At 41.3% G+C, this 24,121-nt stretch overlaps 1 protein-coding gene across 2 annotated transcripts in view; it reads right to left on the bottom strand.

The window, feature by feature from the left end:
• Positions 1–657: 657 nt before the first annotated feature.
• Positions 658–24,121, bottom strand: part of CLTC (clathrin heavy chain) — a 33,922-nt gene continuing 10,458 nt past the window's right edge. Inside the window, exons 3-32 of one of the 2 annotated variants that reach the window (XM_080382384.1) lie at positions 22,850–23,118; positions 22,348–22,509; positions 21,425–21,538; positions 20,884–21,057; positions 19,842–20,039; positions 18,976–19,176; positions 18,243–18,395; positions 17,817–17,939; positions 17,413–17,550; positions 17,124–17,288; positions 16,823–17,003; positions 15,613–15,776; positions 13,796–13,921; positions 13,093–13,235; positions 12,449–12,683; positions 11,986–12,108; positions 11,744–11,889; positions 11,394–11,577; positions 10,860–11,052; positions 10,259–10,416; positions 9,877–10,041; positions 9,676–9,783; positions 9,381–9,548; positions 9,082–9,231; positions 8,683–8,814; positions 8,407–8,517; positions 7,522–7,692; positions 7,022–7,243; positions 2,853–2,928; positions 658–1,675 (exon numbers count right to left, since the gene is read on the bottom strand). In XM_080382384.1, coding sequence (XP_080238510.1) covers positions 1,551–1,675; positions 2,853–2,928; positions 7,022–7,243; positions 7,522–7,692; positions 8,407–8,517; positions 8,683–8,814; positions 9,082–9,231; positions 9,381–9,548; positions 9,676–9,783; positions 9,877–10,041; positions 10,259–10,416; positions 10,860–11,052; positions 11,394–11,577; positions 11,744–11,889; positions 11,986–12,108; positions 12,449–12,683; positions 13,093–13,235; positions 13,796–13,921; positions 15,613–15,776; positions 16,823–17,003; positions 17,124–17,288; positions 17,413–17,550; positions 17,817–17,939; positions 18,243–18,395; positions 18,976–19,176; positions 19,842–20,039; positions 20,884–21,057; positions 21,425–21,538; positions 22,348–22,509; positions 22,850–23,118 — 4,778 coding nt within the window. In that variant the 3' untranslated portion in view covers positions 658–1,550. The other variant, XM_080382385.1, reaches the window with a different exon arrangement.

Genomic DNA, 24,121 nt, shown 5'->3' with positions numbered 1-24,121 from the left:
CCTGACACTACTCACTGCAGACTTCTGCTCTGCTACACTCTTGAACAAAGACCCAGGTTAAGCCCCCCCAGATGCCACTGCAGCATGGGGCTGGCAGGATCACAATGCAACTGCAGGGAGCGAGCAGGAAGGGGACTCTGCCTCAGTGCGGAACCTGACACCCACAGTGGCTCTTGGTTAGGAGACTGGAGCTTCTACAGCTATCACAAGTAGGGCCAGTGCTGTAATACTTGTTACACTCAAATATGACAGTATTCATAGAGGAACATTTAAGTCAATTTTATTTGAAGCTAAATATGTTTAAGGCAACTTACATACCTAGAACATGATCTCAGTTTAACTGACACACCCTACTACAATCCTAAGTATCATCTGGTCAAATATGCTGTAGCTGACTGCAGTGCAGCCAACTAGTGGAAAGTGCTATTTTCCTCCCTCTGGCATAATCCTTCTCTAGAAAAAGCGTTACAGATTTTCTTGTATTGCCCCCGCAGTGTGAGACACCACTAATAGTCTCCATTTCTGCTCCTCTAATGGCCCCTCATACCTCTGAATGAACACACCTGCATGCCCCATACCACTAGCACTGTAATACTTGGTTCAAGTTCAAAGGTCCTTTTTGAAGACAGTAAAGTGAAGCTACCACTATGCAGCATGTCCACAGTCCAGTAATTTATTTTTAAATTGAGTAATTTCAAATTGCACAAACAAAACTGAACAGCAATATGCTTGAATTCTCTCTTCTGTACACTCAAAACAGTGATCTAAAACACCACAATATCCAACATACACAAACCTCAGGGCAGGGTTAGTAAATACACAGATTGGAATCATGGTGCTCTGTTCCTGAATGGAATGTCCCACAAAAGCACAGGATACAGCACAACGTAAGGTCATCTGTTACATATGGAGTGAGCAAAAAGACACTAGCATTTTCTATATGCGTAACTGGAAAAACCTGCATAGGTTAAGGAAAAAAAAAAACAACTTTTACTCATTTTAAGTCAGGCAAGGTTGTCTGTACGCATTTTAAATTCTTTTAGAGCTATGCAATCCAACCCAGGTAGGATATGCTGATTAGTGTTGTCTCTTGTCAGCGGTCTTGCAAGGTCAAATACAAGTATCTTCGCTTTAGCTTTCTCCGAATATACAGTGAGACTTAAATGCATTTAGAATAGACAGTACATACTGTAAGCTGCTCACATACAATGAACTTAAGATTCAATATTAGAGTGTAACACTATAGAGTGCAAATCAGAATCTTCACAATAGACTTAATGGTAATAAGCAGTCCTGCAAAAGCCCACTTGAACAAAGTCGTTTAAACTATTCCCCTTTCAAAGTAAAGTCTAAATGACATGGAATGTGAAAAAGATTTAACATAAGTGATTCAAATAGGTTGCGCTAGAAAAAACAGTCCTTCATGAAATAAAGGTTACAAGAACACGAGGCAGAACTCTTTGCTTTTCCCTGTTATGAGTTAAAGCGGGGAGGGACGGTGGAGTTTCAGTAAGAAAATACGCTAGCTCCAAACTGACGTGTGCTGCATCTTACATGCTGTACCCAAAGCCAGGCTGTGGTTGCCCGTACGGAGGCGCAGTGTAGCCATAGCCAAAAGGTGCTTGTGGAGGAACTGCGACACTTGGTCCTGCTGTCAACATGAGCTGTGGCTGACCTGGAAGACAGAACAGTCTCATCTTTATTCCTCGGTACCAAGAGTTCAGCCAGTAAAATTCTTGCAACTTCCCTGTAGACATTTGTATGTTTAACAGTAAGTGACCTGGTTTGGGCTCCTTCGCAGCCAGAATGGATATTTCCCCAGAAAGACTCATGACAGAGTACATGGGGTAAAAACACTACACTATCAAGTATGTGGACACGGACAGATTCCTGAAATCTGGAGCAAGTAGTTTTAGTTTTAAGCTCTTAGAAACCCAATTATGAGAGAGAAGGCAATGGCTTCCTGTTCCTTCAGCATTCAACTCACCCAGTCCAAGAATCAATCAGGCTTTTGAGTAGCATTTACTGCTCCAATTGTGTTAGTAACTCTGCTTCATGTAAGGCCTGAGTCCCAGGCTACAGCAAGCCTGATGTGAAGGCTCAGGAGTGCAGGGGTCAAAGTACACAAACACCTTCTAAAACATTCTCATAAGCCATGTTCCCTACAATTGAATAGCTCATTCTGGAGAACTACATCTTTGATAAGTGTCTGACTTTCAGCTGCTTATGATAACAATTTAATACCACAGCCCAATAGTCGGCAGCTCTAGTAGCATGTTAGGCCAGGACACTCTTCCCAGACTCACTCAGCCTTATAGTAGCAATTCAAACATATTAAGAATATGAAACTTGCATAAAAACAACTTGTTAAAACATTTTTTGCTTTGGAGACAGGGTAGCTTTACTGGCACATTATGTTGTGACTAGAGATGTCAGCTATACACTGGAGGCTCCTTTATCGCTGGATGAAATTTGTATCTGTAACTCTTACTAGAATTACCAGAATAACCTGCGTAGAAAGGAAATACCCAAGATAGGTGTAAAGTGTGTTCATCAAGATCCAAAAATACTGCACTTGGTGGAAGTCTGGAATAGTACAGCTCTTCCACTCCTTTTCTTTCGAAAGCTTTTGCTTAACAAGCTAGGACAGTCTTAAATCCTGCAGCCTGTATCCACTTTTAGCCACAGCAGCACTAGCACGGTACTTTAGTACTTTAACTCATTCTTTTAAGACTTGATTTCACATGAGAACGTTCCCACTTTCAAAGACTTCCCTGGGGAAAAACGTGACTAGACAAAGGTTGTTGTGAAAGCAAAATGTGTTATTGACAGTACGTGAACTAGAACATTACCATAAACAATAGGTTGTGTTTCTGTAGCTTGCTCCTCTTCCTTTCTCAAGGACTCTGATGCATCCAGTTTATCCACCTGCAATTGAAATCAACAGTTAAAAAAACTCCTCTAGAAAGAGGTACTTATTCATGGCAGAGAAGTGGAAAAGCCTTAGTGGTATGTTAACACCCATCAAGAAAAGGAAACCACTTAAAGTTAAAGATCAATTCAAGTAGCAATGTTGGTACTGATGCAGTCAAAATTGTCTGTTTCCTGAAAAGAAACCCTAATTGAGGGATTCATGGAACTTCTTTGAAAGCTCACTCCAGGCTGAAGCTTTGTATGAAAGGTCCCATACTGGACTAGAGCTACTTTGACATCAGTAAGCTCATTGGTCAGCATTGCTCCAACTACTTCAAACCAAGAGCCTTAAGACACAAACTCAAATTTTAGCACCTTTGGTGTTGGAGCAGTTGCTAAGGTAACACTCAGACCTGGAGAAGTTTCCCTGAATGGAACATTGAGGCAAAGTAATCTGAAGTTGGTATTTGTATACAGCAGACTGCAATAGCATCCGACATGTCACTTGAGCCTCAAGATTTTCACTTTCCAAACCCATTCACTCATGCAATTTAAGTTCAAATGCAGAGAATGCATGTGTATAAGACTTGCTTTTTTCCACTTTAGAACTGTGTGGCAGTCAGCCTAAACCCACAAACAGTCAACATGTTTGAGTTTAATACACAGTAAGAAGACAAGACTAGCCAGCTTCACTCTGCTGCACAGCAAGTGCAATTGTGCTGTTAGCCCACCCCTACAGAAAGGCAAGAGAAGAAACTTATTCTGTAGTGAAATATTGCTTGTTTCTAAAACAGATCCAAGGAGACTCAGCATTACTACAGTCTAAGGCAGGCCCTGAAACTGAAACCACAAAAATTAGGTATCGATATTTTATTCTAAATCTTATCTCCCAGGTAAAGTCAGTCAATCCTGCCAATTACTTTTTAATACAGTAAGACAACTCAAACCAGATTAACCTTTGATTTCATTTGTGTCCTTTGTAAAGGAGTTTGAAGACAGTTTTCCTGTACTTACACAGGGCTGGCATTACATATTCAGCTACACCAACCATAAGTTCAACAGTTTTCAGCCTAACTGCGCTACCTGAGCAAACATTTGCAGGCAGCTCTTAACAGCTTTCTTCCATTTAGTTGTGAGTTACAACATGTGGTCCATAAACCTGTTAATCTGTAACCTCAATTAGAGGCATAAATCCAGGAAGTGGCATAAGTCCTGAGCTTTGTGAGTTCATTCATTGACTGGGCTTTCGTGGCAAGCCTTTTTGTTGCCTCACACCAGTATCTGCCTTGCTGCTGCCAAAGTGCACAGGAGTGTATGCCAATGAGCTTCAAGACTCGTTTCCAGACACCATGCTGAGAACTGCACTGTTTTAACTCAAACAGCAACACACTGAACACAGAAGCACAGGTTTAGAGATGCAAATCCAAGGAGAATGTGCAGAGTTTGCTATTAAGCAGAGGCATTTGGCTTACGCACACTTGGAAAGCCTCCAGCCCAGGACATTTAATGCATTTTTCACCCAGTTTTGATGCCTCCCCTCAGAGCTAAACAAGTATTTACAGTAACAAGCACGAGTTTGAAACCAGCCCACAGGATGGTTCTTACACCACTTGCTTGAGCATCACCAGGTTCAGTACCCTACACACTTGTAGCAAGATTGTTTTAAAGGCTTTTCCACAGGGACTGCAAAAAGCTGCAGAGGAAAAGTAACATGCATTCAATGTTATTGTGTTATGTGTGCATGAAAAATAGGCAAAAGTACTGAAGCAAGAGTGAGGTCTGAAGATGACTGCCATACAGGCTCCCCCCAAAAAACCACACGCAGCCCACAGCAATGCCTTGTAGCTTAAGGAATAGTGGGATGTAATTGCAATGACTGCTACACATGCGTAGTTTAGGCAAACACTGCAGTTCAATTACCTTTTTTCACACACACGCTTTCTTACTGCCTCACCTACTAGCTGCTGAAGGACCTTACACTACACATTTTAGTCAGGTTAGCCTTTAGTTCCAGTGGTGTCATTACAGACATCTTGTCACCAAGAAGCAGTTTGCATTTAGTCCATCTTCTAGCTGTTTGTCAGTTTGTTTGCCCTTTGCTCGGCCACATTAGTGGAAAACTCACGCTAGGGCTGACCTCTGGTCTAAGGAGAATCCCAGTGGTATTTGTACAGAAGCAGATGGACAGAAACCTTAGAGATTGTCCTTCAGGAGGGCAAAACTGCATAGTGAAAGGCAAGCCTCAGAGTAGCCTCAGAAGAGCAATAAGCATTACCTTTTTTTATTATTATTTTTTAAATGAGGTAGCAAGAGAAGTTTAGTGAAGCTGAAGAGCTTGGAAGGCAGTCTTTTTGGCACAACTACAAGAAATTTACTACAGGGAAGAGAACCACGGACTTTGTCTAATAGCTGAAGTTTTAAGTTGCCATGTGAACTAGGGCACCATGTGGTTTAGACTAGCACCATAAGAACCGGACACCTGAATAAGGAAGTCTCTTCTGAAGCAGCTAGTATCTATTCTGCCTACTGTCAGCACACATTAGTAACGGTCAAGAGATCAGAAACTGGATCACAGTCCTTAAATGAGTAAATACCATACTGATAGACAGTTCAGAGACAGTGGTCCAAGACTTAATGGTTTCTTATCATAGGAGGTTCTTCCAGTCAGATTTCCTGTCAAATAGTAGCACTTGTCTATCCTTTTGATACCAGGTTGACTGTGATCCAACTGATCACCTGTATGCCCTTCCTGAGGATCTATAAGCTTATTAGTAGCAAATGAATCTACTTTTGTCCTACAGCACTAGCTACTTGTAGAGTTAAACAATTTGCATATGCTTTAGTGATATTTTGTTTGGGGGGAAAAGCAGTAGCAGCAGTGTAGTAAACATAGGAAAGGAAAAAAACTCATGCAGAATCCTTAGACTTAGTCCTCCAGACTTAAAGATGGAAAACAAGAATCAACTTTCACCTTTTCCTTTATTGCATCAACCTGCAAAGGAATTCAGAAGGTGCAGCTTAGAAAAAATAAAATTCCATATTTAGCATATAAAAGGTAGAAACAAAAGCGTCAGGGAAGAAATAATTAAGGTACAGGTGAGTAAAAACAAAGATACACCAGAAGTATCTGCTTTAGAAAGGCAGCTCTGCTTGTTGCTAGCTCTTAACTGCATTGATTTCATTAGCTACGCTACAGTTACATCCTAACGCTTTAGCAGATCATCAAATTTTAATCTTTTAAGAATCCCACTGCAAGACTGCTACTCTCAAGAGAGGCCTGGTATTAGCTTGGTACATCAGTCATCTGACAAGTGATGTTACTGCTTCGATAGCTCCCCACCTCCCCCAAAATACAGCATTTAAGGATAGCAGATTGGCTATGGAGCTACAGAGTAGTCCTGCCTTTAGAAGCAACAGCCAGGCAAATCTTCCAGATAAGCAGGCACTCTAGTCTTCATTGACTCTAGTTTCAGTTAAGCTTTTACTTCTCAGAGGAAGTGTCTTAATTATTAAGGAATTTACACCATTTCACTGGAAGATACGCTAAAAGCTTCAGCTAAGCAAGTCTTGCTAGTGACAGTTGGCAATTAACTCAAATTTGGTTCAAGTCTGTCAAAACATTACTGAATACCTTCCCCATCCTAAGTCACTTCAAACAAAAGCCGAGTCATAATTAGTGCGATTAAGTATCAGAGCCACATTTTAAGAGTTAATGCACAGCAGACCACGTTAAGTCAAGATCTAGCCATAACAGCTTTTTTAGTATACAGTCTAGAATTTAGTTAAAGAGTTTGATCCCAGCTGGGATTCCTGACTGATGCAGCATATGAAAAGCCTGAATCCTGGAACTACTTCTAAGACACTGCCCACGGCCAGGCAAATACTACTGATGTAGGTTCTGTAATTGGTAGATAGGGTGGAGTCTGCAAGTGTTTCAGTCTCTTAGAGGGCGAAGTCTCTCCCCAGATGGACTGAAAAAATAAGTGTGGACATGGACAGACAGACATTTGACAAAGCCCAAATCAATGTTAGTAGCAAGCAGACAGTCTCAAGGCATACACCACAGTGACTAACAAGCTTTCAGCGTCGGAGAAGCACCTGCTCTTACCTTGGTCAAGTACTCCTTCATGACCTGAATAAAGTATGGCATGGCAAAGTCCATGATGTTGTGCCTCCACGCCGTTTCCAAGACAACATCTGGCCTTAGGAGATCGTAGCAGGTGAAGAGACAAGCACCAAAGCATTCTCTCTTGTTCTCCTGCAAGAACCACTGCAACAACTCTTCTGCCAACTCAGTATCTTTGGATTCTGAAGCATACTGCATTGCATCCTACAACAGGAGAGTCTGTTTAGCCTCAGGTGCCATAGTACAATGGCTGACATGTACGTGGTACTTCACTAAGCTACAATCTACTACTGACATTAGTAGGAGGCATTCTAGGACTTGTTTGCAAGAAATCTGTCCATCTACCGCCACTCTGAAGCAAGATTTGCCAGATTAGCAACAGCCACCAGCTAGTAGCATCCAAAAAGGTGCAACTTAACCAGAAAGTCACAGGTCTCCGAAAAAGCCAAGCATGTTTAACCAGACCTGTGCAACGGTCTTACCTTATACAGTCTGTCTTTCTTACAGAGTTCTACACTCTGTTTCCAGCGATTGTTTCCTTTAAAGAGATAAGCAGCAATTCTTCGGAACTCTATTAGTTCATGTTTCTCCAAACGTTGAGCAAGAGAAATGTTGTCAAAGTTGTCATAAGCATCTATGGAAGTCCTAAGAGCCTGAGTTAAATAGAAAAGAAAAGTTATTCACACCTCAAGTGTACAACTGCATCCACAAAGATGCAAACATTTCCATACTCCTATTTCCAGGAGGATAAAGTACTCTAGCCAGACCTGCAGAGAGTTTTAGGTTTATCTGGGGGTTTGGTTCAGGCGTTTGGTTTTTTATTAATTCAAGTTAGTATTTTTGCAGTGATGATTGCTGAGGTTAAGGAGCCTCTGAATACCAGAGTTGTTTTCTGAAATCTGTAGAACAGCTAGACATCATAACTGTTTGCCCCTTCTGTGAATTCTTTCCTTAGCACCCCCACTGTTTGCCTTAAATAAAAGCTGATCTGCCACACTCATACCAAAAGTAGCCAGTCTACCATCCCCAGGAGTGACCCAACAAGCTCCCAAAAAGTCACTACCAGTTCTCTACTTAATCCTTGTCTAATCACCACTAGTTTAGTTCGAAGCGTCAACATACATTCAAGGAATTCAAGTCAAAAGCAAGCACGTAAAATCTACTGACAACTAGAGAGAGAGAAGCCCGTGTTTCTAGACATCAAATGCAGATCAAGAATATTAGTTTAAGACTGACACAGAAGCCAGCATGAAAATTTTGAAATTCAGGAATAGCTGTTTCTATTATGAAGCACATACAACACGCAAGTCGATACCTGTTCCAGATATTACTGCTGCTATTATATTATATCTTGAGACAAGACATACCTGGTAGTCTTCTTCAATAATGAAGAGGTTGTTCAGGGACTCATTCACTGATTTGTTGTTGTGATTTTGAACAGAGCGCAGGTAAGGCTTAACCAGTGGGAGCTGTTTAACCTTCAAGGAATCAGGTAGATAAGTTTAAGTCAAGATAACTTTCTGTAGAGGTCCCCTAGCATCTTCCCCGAGGCAGTGAAGTAGCTGAGCATTTTAAAGTGCTACTACAGCTAAATGCTTTTCCAGCTGCAAATTTTCCTTTGACCTGGATAGCAGGAAAGTTACCTTTGTGAAGAAGGTGACAGCACGAGTGTGGTCAAGCCGAGGGGACAACACCATCAGCAGATCATTGAGCAACAGAGGTTTAAATTCCAAATAGAATTGAACTGCCTTGTAATACAGCTCCACATTGGCCACCTAGAGATGAGTAAGGATGCACATTCAGAGCAGAAGCTTGATCATAGAGAAATCAAAATGAAAGACAGACATAACCTTAGATATTCCAGCACAACTGAGCCACCCGTCTAAGACTTATTCTTGTGTCTAGAAATCTCTTCAGTCACTGTAGTTGACTTGCTTTGAAATTGTGTGGCAATACCACAGAACTTCGCATTTTAAACAGGCTACAAGTAAGAGAAGTGCACATAGCAAGAAATTTACATCCTTTCACTAGGAAAGTAATACCTTAGTGATGATATCTTTGAACTGGCCTTCTTTCCAAGCATCTGTTGGGTGATTCATCATTGTGATTATGGCGTTATCATATTCCTCATATTTATCATACAAGAACACCAGTTCAGCCCAGAGATGGGCTTGCTCTGCAGCTCTAAGAACCTAAGCAAAAGGTATATTAGAAATTCCAGTCAACATATGTTACTATCAGTGCTATGAATAATAGCTCAAAAGCTGCTATTGCAAAAGCTAGGGTACAGACAATCCCAACAGATATGTTTAAAGTTAAATTTAAGGCCTCAGACATTCACCTTGGGAATGTTGACTCTGGACCAGAACAGCTCCAAGTGCTCTCTCATCTTCTGTGGCTTGAATTTGGAGTAGAGAATTGCTAGTTCTGTAAACATCCCCATGTGGGCTCGCTCAAGGCCAAGCGCTGCTTCCAACATAGTTATCAGCTCTTCAAAGTAGCCACGATCCTAAGAGACAGATAGTTACGATACGTTTCGTATTTATTAGGAACCAACCTGAATCTAAATTTCCAGTTTTGGACAAAGTTGCCATGAAAGAATTTAGACTTTGTGTAACAGGAGTCAGTTTAATTACCTGGTAATAGTTGATTAGCTCTTCCAACTCGTCTGCATGCACTACAATATGGAGTCCACACATCTGGGCCAGGCGGAACTCTTTTCCATCAACACAAGCAAAGCAGACCTGGAATCAACAATTGCATTATTGCTTACAATCAAAGCTTCTCATGAGGCTCAGCTACAGCTTTGAAGTCCCTTAACTTATCCGTAAGTTTACCTCTTTCCATGTGCGAGTACTGTTTGCTTTCCGAGCACCATCTACAGCTGCCTGGTATTCACCTAGGTGAACTAAAGTTGAAGCTAAACGGCCAAAGTTGGACACATTGTTATACAATAGCTTAGCTGCTTCATACATCTTTTCATCATAACAGCGATCACCAACCTGTAGGAGAGCATAACCAGGTTATTCTCCCAGCTTTTCAATCAAGGGCTTACATAAAACATGTAGCATTCAAGCCATTATCAAAATGGAAATGCCTTTTGAGTTCAAGATCTATCTACACACCCAAAGAGACAGAAGACCCAACAGCCCCCTGATTAGCAAGGCCTAAGGAGCCTGCTGCTGTGATCCAGCAATACTGGAACTCAGTCTCACTCACTTGTTGGATATGTGCATTGTTTGGTCCATTGATAAACTCCTCTAGCTCTGCTAGACGGTTTGTTTTAGCAAGAGCAAAGATTAATTCCGTTTCCACATATGACTCCCGGGCCTTCTTGCGTGCCATCTGGAGATACTTCACCAGTTCTTCCCAGTTTCCTATGGAACAAGAGTTCAGAATACTTACTTCCTGCCATTGAGTATGCTTGTGCTTAAGCTGTACCACCAGCTCAACTTAGTTACATGTAAGTATTTCCACAGCTATTCCCAACAATCAAGACTAGCCTTCGTACTGCACATCCTAGACCAGACTAAAGTTGCCTTACAACAGACCTAACTAGAATCCTGGAATTTAACTTCATGCAAAGATCTTCTTAGTAGCAACTGCTAGTCTCCAGCTAGCTGGAGAAAGTAGTTTTAAGACCACTGAATCTGCAAATGGAATACACTATCTTTACCTGTTCTCACTTAGGGCAGTCTTTGAAGGACCAGATTCCTCTACTTGTATCAAGGTACAGATTTGGCAGAACTACAGATTGAGCGACTACACAAGAGAGCTGAGCAACATCAACAGCAATAATTTAAACAAAACTTTATCATACCACTGGCATTGGCAGCTTGAACAACTTCCATGTAGGAGGAAGGATCATCTGCTTTAATATACGAGTCAATTGCTTCCTTTACCATCCCCTTCTGAAGCTGTGCTTTAGCCAGCTGACTCCATACAGCAGGCTCATTGCAGCGTTCAGCAAATTCATATGCACGGTCCAGGTTTCCAATATGCTCTATTAATACCTGAAGAAAGGGTGACCACGATCAGCCACTATTTATAAAGGTCAGTTTTACAAGATGCTGAGCTGTGTTTTGTTACTTCTTCAATGGATCCACAGTTGCTTTTAAAATAGGGACTACTCTGCACAACCCACACAGCCCAAGTGATTTTAGGCTTACGAAGTCTCACTTCAAGAGGATTCAATATACAGCATTCGTTCTACTTTAAGACAAGACACCGAGCAGCTTTGGTCACTTTGCTAATTGGTGTTAAGCACTGAAGTCACAAGTTAATGGCAAAGTCCTTGTGTTCACATGTCTTAAGGAGTTTTAAGACCAATACAGAGACTGAGATTTTAAGATACCTGTACAGCTGATGTGTTGACATCAAATTTCCTGAAGATAGCAAAAGCCTCCTCAAAAAGCTCATTGCTAATAGCTATATTGGCTATGTCTGGAGCATCGTAGTTATCCAAGCGGTTGATGTACTCCATGACACGGGTGCGATCAGCCTTAATAGCTGTAAGAATGAGAAGGTTCTGCAGATTCCTGCATAGAGAAAAAAAATATTAGTACATACCAAGTAACAATCAAGAAATTCACCCTTCCTTCTGAGGAAGGTATTAGTTTATTTGCTGTTCCACGCTACAACAATTTAACAGCTGCACTAGGTATGATGTCAAGTTTCCCATGACCTAGTTTTGACTTTACACACCTGTGCTCACTGAACACAGAGTTATCGAGAACTATTTTCTCCAGCAGTTCAATAAGCTCATTAGGAAGATCTGCAGTCATGAAGGCCTTCACAGTAACAGAGACTTCCTCAGGATCCTGTGTCTCTGACAGTGCAGTCTGTACAACCTGTAGGAAGAGCCAAGCAATTGGCAAATCAGTTAAGTTGGGTACTAGCAAGTGAAGTCAGGACAGCAAAGGCTTTTAAAGGTTTGTCAGCCCTACCTGGTCAATTAGCGGTCTTCTGTAGGGGTTGCTTTCCAGTAGTACGCTGGCCCACAGTTCAGGGTCTTTACGACGAACTAAGTAGCGGGAAAGACTTTTGAAGAGGGAGTTCTCATTGCACACCTAGTGAAAGGCAAAGTCTATTCAGAGTGCAGTCACAGCTACTGAATGTACAGTGAATGAACTAATTATCACATTAAATAAGCCTGCCTGGGATGCAGATTAGAAATCTCAGGCTTTGGCGCTTCTTTTAGCCTCCTATTCTAAGATATCCAAGGGAGTCCCGCTTCTTATTAAGTTTTGCAGAGGGAGATTAAATAGCTACCTATTCTGTTAGAAGTGAGCAGTTCCTAACTTAATACTTTTTAGGAATTAAATGCATTTGTCAGACAAACCCAACCATCTACCCCATGATAATCAGGTTAGAACTTAACCCATGAGTTCACTGCCTTGGCATACGTACATTAATAAGTTCCAAATCACACTGTCCACGCTCATAAGCCACACAGGCCAGGTGAGGGTCCCTCTTCTCACAGTACTTGCCAACAACACGACTATCATAATAAGGATTCTCACGCAGGAATCTTTCTGGGTTGTTGTTGCTATCAATGTATATTTTGGCCAGTGCATTGTGAGTCGCAGGCTCCTCACAACCCTCGTGAATTCTTGCTTCCAGCCAAGGCAGAAGCAGTTTCAGCCTAGAAGGAAGCAGTTTTCACATTAGAGAGGTTGAGCGAATAAGCAACTACCTGCTTGCACAGTTTCTTTACTATTCAAGTCAGCTTCAGCATAGGATAGACTCAGTAACTAAAGCAAAAGTTACAGTACTCCGTTTTGACCTGCATTCTAGTTCATTATTATAATGGCATAACATTCTGACACTATGAAAAACATCATATGCCAAAGACACTCATTTTATAGAGGCCGTCTAAGGGACATCCCCAACACCGGCCAAGAAGTAAAGCAGATTTCTGCTGCTCACTCACCAAACGGCAGCTTCTTGCTATGTCAGTACCGGCTTTAGCTACGTAAGGAGGACATGCATTGATGTAAGAGCAGTGTACTGCCAAACCAGTAATGGTGAAGAGATTTGTATAAGTTCAATACCTGTTTCTTTTCTCAACCTCTGCAACAAGCTCATCAGTCGAAAATTGACCTCTCACTACAAGGATAAGGTTCTTTATCACATCTTCAGAGCAATCCACATCAAGCAGTCCCCCAATAACCACAGGCAGACGGCTTGGATTCACCTGAACAGGATCATTTAAAGAAGTCAGTGTGTTGTCACGCAGCATAGGTGGCCAATACTTATCCCTAGAAGTACACACGAAGGCTGCTTATTAAGGTTGACCTCATCTTCCTGCCTTTACTCGCAGCTTCCTGAAGTTCTGGACAAGCTTGAAAGTCAATTCTTCAGTCACCAGGGGTTCACACCACAGTTCAGTGGCTTGCTAATGCTCAGTCCCCAAAGGAGGAGCTCCCGAGCAAGCCAATTTGTCCCTGCAGGAAGTATAAAAAAAGAACTTCCCCACCCCCAACATGCTGGAAATTAAAATTACCCTAAAAACTCCGAAGTTATTCTACCAAGTCTCCCTCCTTCAAGAGACACGTTAGCAGAGGTTACTGCTCAGCTTGACTGAAGAATAAGAGACCTGACTCACGTAAGGGCTAACTTAACAGAGGCCATTAACAGCTACTTAATTATGAGGCTGTTTGGAGAATACTTAAATATACTGCCTATAGTTGCATATACTATTAGAAAGATCAACCAGTTTGACCCATTAAAGCCGAGTGACAAATCGTAACTTACCTTCTGCACATAAATCTCAATATATTTTTGGAGATTATTTCTATACAAATACAGCACCAAGTCGTGGACAAAGTCAAAGCGATCACACACAATGATGAGTGGCAACTGGTCAGTGAGTTTAGCTTCCTACAAAGAGAAGAGCCTTAGTAATTTGGTTTTGTTCTTGGGCTTCGGCAGACAAATACAGTCACTTAAAACTGTTAAAGCAGCTGAATTTGGAAAGCCAAAATTCGACACTTAGCCCAATAATGATAGCTCATTGTTCAACTAATTGTTTGCAATATGTAGCAAGTAGGAGTTCTCACGCCCACTTCAGGGTCTACAGCAAGAAGCCTTCTGAACTTTAACCCTGCTCTTTTGCACAGCAGAGTATACAAAAGTTTTACAACACAATACAACTATTACAAGCCTAAGCTATGGATAGCATTCTTATCTGCCACTGGTGTTTTGTGTGCAGGATTAGCACTCTGGGATTTCAAAAGGAATTTAACCAAGACTACATTAAGTTATGGTTCACAGTGTAAAACATATATACAAAATTAACTTCAAGTGCCATGTGTCTTGTGATACCTTCTAACTATGGATTTAGAGAACAGTTAAGAATCAAGCCAGTAGCAGTACTACTTAAATTGCTCATCAGATTAGTTACCTAAAAGCATTCAAACTTTCAGCGTAAGATTACAAATGATTACAGTACAGAAGCTTAGGCTATGTGGCAGACAGTATTCCGGATGCATACTTCAGATTACTTATTTGAACATGCACATCCCAGAATATAATCCTATGTATAAATTACACTTAAGGACTTTACACAGGGAGGCCTGTACTGGGAGATTTACCTGGTACATGTCCTGCACATTCCAGACATGGAACAGCACAAAAAACAATAGCTTTCATCAGGAATTTGACAGCTTGATAACATATCTTAGGTGGCTTGATCAATTTACATACCTTACACCTCGGTGACACCAGGTCATTTTTATAGTATTCTCATTTGAAGAGTTTTGCCATCTTCAGATATGATCAGCAAAATCTAAGACTATACTATGTAACCAACAAACATGAAGGCAGGAAATGTTCCCAGATAAAGTTTTCCCCTCCCACACTGTTTCTCAGTTATTTCTAGCATGTTACATTTGTCGATAAACTCAGCACTAACAACAGACTACAGAATTGGAACTTGGAACACACCCTTTTTTTCCAGTCTTCAGAAATGTTTCAGCAATGCTCTGAATCCCAGCAATAACAGTCAGTTAGCATGTCCTTACACTGACTGGCACATCCTAGCAGCACTAAACTGTGGTTCACCTGGCTAAGACTTCAGTGTGTATGAGTAAGATGGATCAATCATGAACTCTGAAAGCATTTATGGAATTGACAGAATTAATTTGCTGTTTCAGTAGTTGCTCAGTTGAAGCCGATTATACTGTAAATAACCATTAAGTTTTGAACTCATTTGTCATTGTGGTTGTTCTCAATCTTCAAGTTACCCATTTGCTACTTTATAGCTGACATCTGTAACAAGTTTAGATGAGCTGGTGCTATTATTACAGGTTTAGAGTTCATGCCAGGTCAATCTTGCTAATAGCAGCAAGGAATTGATCTGACAGATTCTCCATTTTTCAGATATTGTTCCAGGCTCAAGTTTTATTAGGAGGTACTGCCAGCATGCTAGACACCTCTGGTTTAAGAGAACAGGTGGACCGTTCAGTGCAAAGGTTAAGTCTTAAGAGCTGCCTCATTTCACTGGTGACACCCACCATGTTTTCTTAGAACCCCAAACAGGCCAAGACAGTCCAGTGCTACCCAAACATTACCTTGAGGAAGTTTTTAACACGTTCAGGGTCATAACAGTTACTTTCCCTGCAGATTCTTTCCACTTCTTTAATCTGTCCCGTCTTGCATGCAGCCTGAATATACTTGAAGTGCACATCTGGATCCTGGCTGAAGTTCACAATAGAGCCCAGGAAATAAAACAAACCTCGAGGGAAACAGTCAACATGTTATTCTGCTAAAGCACTTGAGGTGGATCAGTATTAGCTTTCTAGCAGGCTTCCAAGTTACAGTTACATGAAAATTTCACTCCAACTGCTGCCAAAGTTTACGAAGAACTGAAAAAGATTCAAGTGTTGCAAGTTTTTTTACAAAACCCATATTGTCCTAGCTGAGTTGAGCCTGTTGTTGTTCCCCATGTACTATGCAGACTAGCACGTTATAGGCAACTTCGTATCATCATCAATTGCCATAGGTCAGCTTTATTAAAACATCCAACATGTGCCTTCCACACGCTCCCTAGACAGGAGGCGAGGAAGAGTTTAGAAAACCAAAACTAGTTGTGCCCAAAAGCTACTATCACACCTTTCACTAAACAGTGCAAAAGCTGCTTGCCATGACCAACAGCTAAAGTTCACTTAAAGCTGATGCCATGTAATACCCAACTACTTTAGACAAGTGACTGAAGATTCATTTGGGTTTTGGAAAAAACACATATAAGGCTGCCTATGCAAGAAACCTGTCTAGAATAGCATCTTATTCCAATGAACCATTCTCCCAATTCCAAGAGTCCAAGATTATGTTGTGTTCTCAGCCTTTAAAGAGGTTTTCTTTAAAGCTTAGCAAGATGCTGTTCAGCCACACATCTGCAGAGGTTTGACCACTGATGTACCACCATGCTGACTAGACAACACACAGGTTGAGAAGTACAAAAGCTAAAGACCCAAAGGCTACACACATTTAAGATGACCATTTTGGACAGAGGAAAAAGGCCAGCAGCTCTTTCAGTTACCTTTTTCAACTGTCCTACAGCTCCAAGCATTTTGGTAGCATTTCAGAAAACTGAAATACGCAACACAATGTTGCACCACCACCATCATCCATAGGACAACAGGTCAGGTTTCAAGACAGTTTTGAGATCTAGCTACTTAAGTTCAATATGGCTTTCTAAGTTTCAGCAGATCCAGTCTTCATACACACATGTATAATGATGAGTACTAGCTCCTTTTGCTAGAGGCAAGAGCACAAACTTACCTTCAAAGCTCTTGAAAGACTCAAACAGCTCAATAAGTGACTGTGTCGACAACTGCTCATGGTATTTTGAAGCTACCTGGACACAGATCTGCAGGTTCTGACGAATATTAGCAGACAACATAGCACGCAGACACTCCAAAGAGTCTTCTACCGATAAGGAACCAAAATAATTCACTAGCCACTGCAAAGACAAATAAGCCATTTTAGACTCAAGTAGAACACTCTACACTCTGAAATCAAATGTTGAAATCAATTATTTATGGCCTGGCTTTTGCTGGATTCAGGATATTTAATCTCATACCTCAGGATTGAGAAGATGAGTGTGAACTACCGCACGCTTGATGTCATACAAGTCTGTGAAGTGTTCAAGTGCTCTCTGTAGCAAGCCAGCTTTCTCACACAGCTGAGCTATGTGAGCCCGGTCATAGTGAGTAAACATTTGGTTCCCCAGGATAGCATCTGCAACCTAGAAGGAATAGTGAAATGTTTCATTTAGTACCTGAACACTGTCACTAGCATTTGGTATGCACAATAACGCAGTGGCTGGTCTAGCCATAAACAAGCCTGATCCAGTAACACTGAAAGCATACCTGAGGTGCATGCATGAGGTTCATCTCAAGTAAACGTGTCTGCAGAGGACCTTCTGAGGGACGATTATTCTTCAGTGCATCCAGCAAGAAGGCTGTACATTGCTGAATTAAATTGTATTCCATAAAGACATCCACAATCTGCAAAAAACATTTGAGCTTTTGATTAGAAACTGGAAGCATTTTTAAACAAAGTAACATCAAGTGTAGCTTCCAAAGCTACACTGTTTATTCTCACTGCACTAAGCTGTCATTCAGCATTCTTAAAACTAGGCAAGAAACAGCACTGCCCTGGTACGGTAAATCCAAACTTGCAGTTCAAAATCTTTCTCTGACGGCAAGCATATGTCTCCTCTTACCAGTTTAAGGCCTTGAAGTTAACATTTCATAGCAATAAAGTTATTTACTTGTGTTATGTCTGCAAGAGGCTCTTCATCTTGAACAAGCATTTGTGCAAACTGCTGTCCTTGATCAGGGCTGATTCTCATTACATTCCTCAGCAAAAAAATCCAGTCTGGAGTATATCCAACCTGAAGAGATAATGAAAAGTAATAACTCAGCAAGAGCACACACCTCATTAAATAAAGAGCTCAGTAGAAGCTACTGTCAGTAGCTTACACAATCCAGTCAGGATTTCCTCATTTGGAAAAGGCTACCTAGGAAAGTACGAAAGGATAAATGCGTGAAGTCTAGCAGTAATTATTCATAACAAAACCTTAGGCCTAAGTTGGTACTACACAGGCTCTCAGACCTCACCACAATTACTCCTAGTTACTTTGGAAGGTATGCTAGTTATTCTTTAACACAGGACAGACACGGGCATCTCCTCTCACCTTCTTAGCATACAAAACAATCTTCTGGACTTGTCCCGTTTCAGCAAAACACTGGATGACTTTGTTTGGAACATTGGCTCTCAGATAGACACTAAGTGCTAGCGTAGGATCTACAGATTTCACAAGGTCTCCCAGCTCCTCCGAGCACTCCAGCTGTTAAAGAGATATACACACAGTCAGTCCACTCAGAGTGCCACACTGAAACGCACTACTACCTCCTTCCTCATTTGTCTTACTTTTGGACTCCTCTTAAAAAAACAAACACACTCAAGGCCCAGCTTGACAGCCTTATCCGACTCTTTCAGCAGTGATCTATTGGGCTCTGTTCCTTATGCTGGTCCACACGAGTTAAAGGCATTTATAGAATAAAAAACAATTAGGTGATGCATTGTATCAGCATCTTTCTTCAGCTAATTAGAGATATAACCACAGCTCAAAGTGGATGTAAGTCAGTACTCAAAGAAGCCTGAAGTGGTTTGGGAAGGAAAAGCAACAGCTCATAAGCTTTCCATACCAAGATCACTCTGCTGTAATTTTAAGTAGAAGGAGTGAAGCTCTTCAGAGTATTTGATCAATTCTCTTGCAGTAATATGGGTCAGTTACAGGTAGAGTGAACAGCCATTGCTCAATGGTTTGATCACACTACCCAACCCAGTTTTCCTGGGGAGGGGGGCTGTCAAGCAGTTATGTCCCTCCCCCTCCAGGGCTCTAAAGGTATCTACCCCAAGTTTACCTTATCTTCTTTCAACCATTTTTCCAAGAGCTGTTTGCGTCCCTGCTGAAGCACAGGTCTGCAGAGTTCCAGTGACTCGTACTTATTCAGCTGCCCTTGGTCAAGCAGAATGCCAAAGTATTGGAGTAAAGGGGAAGTCTGTCCCGGCTGAGCTGGAACACTCTGGAACCGGCGTATGGTGTCTGGAGTACGCAGGATTCCCTGCCAGAAACAAGAGATGCGTTTTAGTTTTCTGTTCTGCTGTTGTGGCTTGGCAAGAGTTTCTCCAGGAAGCTGAAGTCAGAAATGCTTGCTACAGCGACATTATGTTTTGCCAACCTAGAGTAAGTCAGAAGCAGTACAGCTGAACACCAGCTCAGACACTGCCTTTGAGACATTTTGACAGAAGATGTGCAATAGTAGCCGAATAGACTTGTTTCGGTAGCAATGCAGATTTAAGTTCAGCAGACTGTCCTACAGAATTAAGACACCCTTGTCCTTGCAAGCAAGTTCCTCAATCTGAATCTCTTAGTCCGCCCTTTTTATCCTGTTCCCAGGTGCAGCCTCAGCTAGAGGCTGTATTTTCATAGAGCCTTTTTTAATCATTGGAGACGTAAAGATACATGAGAAACATCAAATCTCATAGCCATTACTTCATCATTTATTCTGTTTCCCCTCTGCGGGCTTTACACAAGCTTTACAATCTTCCAGCATACACTCAGTACTCTCAGCACATAACTGGGAAGAACTTGTGCACTAAGTACAACATTAGAACAGCAGCAACAACAAGGTTCTGGTCTTGCCACTTCAGAAATTCAGTGAGCTTTCCTGAAGCAAGAAGTTTAAACCAGTGGAGCTCAGTACTGCTCTGAATATCAGTCTATTACCTTTGGGGCATTAGCTGCCACTTTCGCTGCCTCCGAATAGTTCCCTTGTGCAAAAAGTGCATTGAATTTTCTGGCAAAGAGTTCCTCAGCACCTGCCAGGTTGTTGCGGACAGCCATTCGTAAAGCTAGGTCAGGATTCTGCAGCACATTTGTAATATACGGAATAATATTCTCTTCTTCCACACACACTGAGAGCACCTGAATAAATCATCAAGGAAAACTTCTAGTTAGTCCAAATATAAGACGTGACCCAAGGGCTAAGCTAACCTCTAAAAGGAAAGCTATGGCATTCATGGGAAGCTTTTTCATCCCCTGGTAACTGCAGAGTCTTCTTGCCATTTTACTTGAGAATCACACCTCTGGTTAGGAAGAACCTCTACCATTCAATTACTTCATCAAGGCAGACTACTAACAGCAGATTAAACTGAGGCATTTACAGAGGTCAGAAATCCAGGGATGTAAGCATTATCCTTCTCTAACATGTACTCAGTGTCTTCAGGATCCCAGAGGATAAACTAGGAACAAGTCTGCTCTGCATTACCCATGCTCAACAAGCAACAACATCTGAAATTAATTCAGTCTAAATGTTAGCAGACTGGTTTAAACTAGTTAAGTTAGGTGTGTATGGAGATACAGTAGCAAGTCTCCCTGGGCACTCAGAACACTGTCAGACATCAGATTTCTGAAGAGTTAAAAGTTACTGTAGTTAAGATTTCCATTAGCAAGCGCTCTGCAAGAGGATACAATCTGCCCCCCAAGAGGTATATTCTAGTTCCATCCTCAACAGCAGGACAGTGTTTAGATCCACTGACTGCCATTACAAAACCCCCAAAATTATGCAAACTGAACCAGAGTTGTAGAAGAAACTGTAAGTAATAAAAGCTGCCCTCCTGTTCAAATACCCAATACCACCATAACTCTCATTTTATTATTCTGTCTTGTTAATGTCTGGAAACTTTTAGACAGATGCAAATGCTACAATGTATCATTACGGGCCAGTGGGATTAGCTAAACAAGTGGTTTCCAGGCCAAGCTTCCTTACTTGTCCCTTTCTGTTTACTCCAATAATTCCAGCTGTTGCTTCATGCTGTGCAGTAACAAATATGGTCTCTCCACTTATTCTGTTCATGTAGATACAGGTACCAGTTTCCAGGTCATACAAATGAATATAGCCATATTTCGTTATGAGAAATACCACATCGTGCTTGTCGCTGATCTGCAGAACGGGAACAGATTAATCAGATTTGGTACTGGATAAAACAAGTGCATGCTTTTAAGAATCAGAAGACAGCTGTGCCATTTCTATTCTACTATTTCAGTAGAATGATGTTTTAAAAGCCTGAAAGACAGTTAAATATATGTGGATATTTCTTCCATAAATAAGAGCACAATGTCTTTGAATGCTGCTTCAGTCTCCATGTTTACTTTAACACTACTGAAGCAGGAGCAGAAATCACAGCAGCTTAGTGCCAAGCCTCAGGTCAATATATTGACCACCTGGCTTCCAGTGTCCTGTTACAGTGTCACATCCACCAAGAGAAGCTACAGACTTGTTCTTGTGCTCTTGTTTGCAGCTCTCATACCTGCATGGCAACAGGAAAGTCATTTTGTGCTTCAGGAGGAAAGAAGACATCCACTGCTTTCTTTGGAAATGGCTGATTCCCAGTAGGTGGTGTGCCAACTTCAATGATATGCAACTGTGCAATAGATAAGATTAGTCTCTTAGTTCTTGTATTTATGTAACAATAGACTCAACAATGAAGATACAGCAATTCTTTTGCTGCTAAGTCTTAATCCCAAACTTAGACAAAGATAAGCCAAGTCAGTCTTCCTGAGTATTTTGTACTGTGGCTAAGGGTCTGGCATACTGTATTCATGTATCATAGATGAGGGAAACAGTTAAGCATGATCTTCAGTTACCCCTAGCTACTTCAAAGTTTAAGAATTCAGTTAGGTCACTTTATAAGCACTCTTTTGACTTGGTTAACACTCTGCAGAGACAGTTCTGATGAGGTTTCTTTGAATCTAGCTTTGGTTTTACTTTGTTTTAGCTGTCATAAAGTAGCTCACATAATTCCAGTGCTAGTATTAGACTACTAGTTAGCCTTGTAACACTTAAGTGTTTCATTTTCATCCAGTAATTTGGAAGTAAATTAAGCCTGATACTGGGGATGAGCATTGAAGAAAGATTACAACAGCTTTCCCCTTAAGCTTAGCCTGTGAAGCCGAAAGTCACATGTTTCAGGCAGCTAATTAGGCTAGTCATGACATGCCACCTCACTTCATGACTTGAAACAGACTCCTACTGCATCAGGTAGTCCCTGCTGTGAAGCTCTGCATGCCCCAATTTTCATATACATTAGTTATATAGCATCCAGACTGACACGTAGTCCTTTTTTTATTTTTTCCTAAAGGCAACTTTGTGCATTAAACCACTTGTTTTTCTGGAAGCAGATAACCAGAGTGAGTCATTAAAGATTACAGAATACTTAGAACCAAGTCTTACCTTACCCCCAGCTTGCCCTCTTACTGCAAAACAGAAGAGAGTGGATTCTTCAGCATTTCCTTCCATCTTGAACTGTGCAAAGCTAGCTGCATGTCCCTCAATTGGTTGTGATACTTTTCTATCTACAGAATATAGCTGCATTGCTCCCACAACACGATTTTGCTAGATAAGACAGAACAAGAGTCAGAAGTAACAGGCACTCATTCCGTAATCTAATTTAAGTTAGTGTCGGTAAATATGTTGTCATATGAATCTGAAGCACCACACCATGCTTTCCCCTTACAAAGGCATCACATCAGACTTTTAACCTTGTACTATTGTTTGTACCATTACTGTAAAATTTTCAGTCACGCTTAAGTTTGTTACTTAAATATCAAGGCAACCATTTACATTCCCAACAATGTTTTAGGAAAAAACACACACACCAGTCCTGCTCCTATAGAAGGAGGAAACTACAGAAGCCCTGGGCTTCCCATAGCAGGCCTTCCTAGTAGTAAAGTACCTGTGCAGATATGCCAGTTAGCAGTAGCCATTTCTGCTTAGCATCAGTACGGTAGTTGATGATCTGGCAGCCAGCAAGACTAGAATGGCGATCAAACATTTTCACGGGCTGCGATTCCCCCTCCATACTCCAATGGTAGACTGCATTATCTGTTACAAGGGCGACAGTATTCAGAGAGATCCACTTCCAGAAGGTGACATCATCTGTCATTGTATGAGCCTTCATTTTGCTCTTCATTTCAATATTGAATATTTGAAGCGTCTTCCCAGCTAGAAAACACAACAGAGCCACGTTACAGTTTCCGCTTGTTACTTCAAGCACTGGTTAAAAGTAGAAGAGCTGGACTGTGACATTAATCCTCACAACATCCTTCAAGAAAATCCTTTTATATACTGACAGTATCTTCAGCATCCAGCTATTACTTTTAACCAGACTACACTCCTAGGGCTAATTTTACCAGTTTGCCACCACCCAGCAATCAAACAGATGTGAAAAACAACTTGGTAGGAGGCAAGCTTTAGCTACACAAACAAGTTGTTTGATACTTCATGTACATCAAAACTAGGTTACAATAATGCTGAGTCTCCTGAAAGTTGAGGAGAGCTATGCCAGTGTCATTAAAAACTATGCCCACATCTGTTTTAAGTACAAAAAAGCGCACAACATGGAACAGTCAAGTTGGCAGAGGGCTTTTGTAATTCAGACACATTAACCAAAACCCTTAGGTTGCACTAATGGGATACACAGCTACTGGCTGCAAACCAGACTAACAGAAACTGGGCAAGGAAAGGAACCTAGTGACCAACACAAGCTCTAGAAGGCAAGAGGAAAAGTTCTGCAAATTACATAGAATGGTGCATACATACATCCTGAACAGCCACCTGCAGTCATTTCTACCAGATTTTACAATGCAGGGGCATGCAAGGAATTATTTCTTGCTGTTGAGAAGATAAGGAAGGTTCTGACCAACTTCTAGTTTTAGGAGACAGGTATTTCAACACATGCTAGTGTAGCCCAAGAGGAATATAACAGATCTCATGAAACCAGGCACAGCACAGGTCAGAATAACTGTTACAGTTACTAACTGTAACTCAGCTTGATAAAATCAGTGCCAGATGGGCAAGTGCCTTCACTCATAGAGGATGAGTTTAGTTAGAAGCCCCCATTAGTTCAGCTATTGGCGCAAGATGCAGAGTCAGGAGTTTCTCCAGAGATGGAGCAGATCATTTAACACAGTGTTACACAGGCTACTGTGTTTGTTTCCGTATCTAG

Source organism: Falco punctatus (genome assembly GCF_963210335.1).
Source record: "Falco punctatus genome assembly, chromosome: 1".
In the NCBI taxonomy this organism is placed as follows: domain Eukaryota; kingdom Metazoa; phylum Chordata; class Aves; order Falconiformes; family Falconidae; genus Falco; species Falco punctatus.
This window is presented reverse-complemented; position numbering and strand designations above follow the sequence as displayed.